This window comes from Merops nubicus, unplaced genomic scaffold (assembly GCF_000691845.1).
Source record: "Merops nubicus isolate BGI_N331 unplaced genomic scaffold, ASM69184v1 scaffold19187, whole genome shotgun sequence".
In the NCBI taxonomy this organism is placed as follows: domain Eukaryota; kingdom Metazoa; phylum Chordata; class Aves; order Coraciiformes; family Meropidae; genus Merops; species Merops nubicus.
Window position 1 is genome coordinate 18,322 of NW_008618539.1, and position 2,925 is coordinate 21,246.

At 50.8% G+C, this 2,925-nt stretch overlaps 1 protein-coding gene across 1 annotated transcript in view; it reads left to right on the forward strand.

Annotated features, from left to right (window-relative positions):
* SLC16A5 (solute carrier family 16 (monocarboxylate transporter), member 5) overlaps positions 1-2,925 on the forward strand; it is a 7,859-nt gene continuing 4,934 nt past the window's right edge. Inside the window, exon 1 of the mRNA XM_008943483.1 lies at positions 1-229. Within this exon, the coding sequence (XP_008941731.1) occupies positions 1-229 (229 nt within the window). The remainder of the gene's footprint in view (positions 230-2,925) is intronic.

Below are 2,925 nucleotides of genomic sequence, written 5' to 3' on the forward strand. Positions count from 1 at the left end.
ATGCCCCAAGGAGGAGCAGCAGCACGCAAAGCTGCCAAGCCCCAGGGGCCCCAGGACCAGGGATGGGCATGGATGGTGCTGCTCGCCGCAGTGCTGCTGCAGGGGCTGACGCTGGGCTTCCCCTCCTGCATCGGCGTCTTCTTCACGGACCTCCAGCAGGAGTTCCAGGCCACCAACAGCCAGACGTCGTGGTTCCCGTCCATCATGGTGGCCGTGCTGCACGGGGGTGGTAAGTGACGGCAGGTACTGGCCTGGGGAACGCCCTCCACCTCCTCCTGCACTGGGCTGTGTTGCTGACGAGGGGCCACAAGGAGGGCTCTGTTCACATTCCCTGAAGGTGGCCGGCGGAAGGGACCAGGAGGTCTGAGCAGCCTGGCGGGGCAGCGGGGCATCTCCAGCCACCTTGGCCCATGCTGCACAGAACAAAGCTAAGTGTCTACAGACACCAAGCTCCTTTTTGCTGCTCTAAGAGACAACCAAGACCCTTGGTCAAAGGAAGTGAATCCCTTTCTCAGCCCAGCTTCTCCAGACCAGCAAGAACTTAATTCTTTCTGTAGCAGTTCTTTGAATAAGCTGGCAGGTAGCACTGGAGCTTGGGCACTTTCCTGATCCATCTTCTGCCCAGGAGAGCACATCGCCTTCCACGTGGCACACGACAGCCGTGCTGTTCATGGCTGAAGAGCTGCGGGGGGCCCAGCTCCCCTGGGCTGCCTGCTGGGGCAGGGTGTCAGCAGCAGCTCCCTGGGCGGGGGCACAGAACGCAGCCCCAGGCAGGCACCGGGCTGGATGGGAGCACGGCTGGATTACCGCAGAATGTGGGTCAGGCAGCGCCCTCCGGGCACGGGGGGATGGAAGGGGAGGGCTGTGCTTTGTGGATAGTGAATCGATGGGTTTTCCCCCATAGAAAGTGTGGGAGCTGCCCAGGACGGGGTCTCCAGATCCCTTACCCAGATGGATATTTCTGCAGAGAAGAGAAAAGCAAGTCCCCAGCAGCTCGAGGGCTTCCCAATGATCAGCTCGTGTCGCTGCTGACCCCTCCATGTGCAACTCCCGTGCTTATTTGATAAACTACCCAAACCCCCCCCAGGCAGAAGAAGTGAAATACCCATGTACCTGAGCTGCTCCCTGGGTTCATACCTGCTCCCTTCCAATACCGGTGAAAGGTGACGCTACAGCATGAAGGAAAAGCCAGCAGAGCCCTGAGTCATGCTGATGTGAAGGCTGTGGCAGGTTCAGTCTCCCCTGTGCAGGACTTGGCTGACAGCCACCTGACACAGGAGAGAGAGTTTGCACCTCGGCAGAAGCAGTTTGGTCCAGAACTGCGAGGTGCAGGTGGAAAGAGACCTCAGAGGGATCAACTGCAGGAGGAATTCTCATTGAAGGTCAGCAGAAACAGAGCAGTCTCCTTGGGGTTTTGAACCTGGAAGCTGTTGGGCATTCCCTGTGCTGCCTTCCATCCCCTAAGGTCCTGCTGTGGTTAGTGGGAAGGAGCCAAACGGGACCTGCTGGCTCTGGGAAATGGTCTCAGAAGCAGCTCAGTCCCAACACGTCCAGGAAGGACAAGTCTGGCATTATCCACAAGAAAATACCAACTATCCCATCTTCTTTAATGAAGTAATTGTTTTGTAGGTGGCTGGAACCACAGGAGAATGTAATACAGAGACAGCCAATCCAGAAGTTATAAATTAGACAAAGAAAGAATAGCCTCATGCTAATTGTATTCACTAACAGCATTTGTTAGGGTGTAGTCAGTGAATTACAAGAGTTGTTACTTCGCTTGCCAGCTCTGTCTCCTGTTGCAGGCTGTTACAGCAGGGAGTACGTGTTCTTGGCCCCCAGTAGCATAAGGCAGGAGTAACACAACCATAAACCATAAAAAAAAAAAATCAAAAAAAAAAATCAAAAAAAGCCCAGATAAAAGACTCCCTCTCAGAACAATCACGTATGGCTTTTGCCTACTTCTGAGCTCCTTTGTGGTGGACCAGGCTCTGCTTGATTCAGGTTCTCCATCATCTTGGTGCTTAAACCCTTTCCAAAAGTGCAGTCTGCTATGTCACCAATGTCTCTTAGAGGTACTTCTCTCTTTCCTTCTCCTTCATCCTCCTTAATTCAGAAGACCTAGGGGGGGAGGGAATATTTGTTGCAAAACCTGGTACCCAGGAAGAGGATTGGAGAGAGCAGCTCATTCTCAGAGTGGTCAGTGCAGTGAGAAGGTCCTGGGCAGGAGAGTTAACCTCAGCTTCTCAGAGCTAGGGAAGGAAACAGGGAAGGGCACAGTGCAAACAATAGCTCATAACTCAGCAAGCCAAACGTATCTCATTACCCATGCTAAGTTCCTGGGTAAAAGCAATTAATGATTATTTTGATATAAGAATCATTTGAGAGACCTCAGGATCCCATGGCCACCTCCAAAAGGGGAGGTCAGGCCCTTAGAGGTTTCTCCTCTGAGATATTCATGCACATGTAACTCTCTGGACCCACACTCATACAAATGCAGCACCTTTATTTTTTTGTATTATTTTTGCAAAGGAAAGCACAAAAGCCCCAGGCAAATGAGGAAATAATGTTTGAAACCTAGAAAGCAAGTTAACAGGAACAAATAATGAAAAACCCTTATGAGTTTTAGAGCCAATCTCATTACTTTGGAGTGTTCAGTTTATGACTTCTGGCTACTTGGGTTGCTTAAAAAGCAGTACCATCCTTAATGTCTTCAGCAGAAGGAAAAATAATCCAGTCACCAGTTTGCTGAACACTTTTTTTAAAGGGTAGTTGAAGTTTGAGGTGAAAATCTCCCAAGCAGATCAAAATACAGACAGCTGCACTCCTAATCTTAATGATGTTCCACTGCTTGCTTGACTATGTGGATTTTATTTCAAACCAGACATTGATTCAGGCCACAAATATGCCACAGGTTATTTTCCCTAC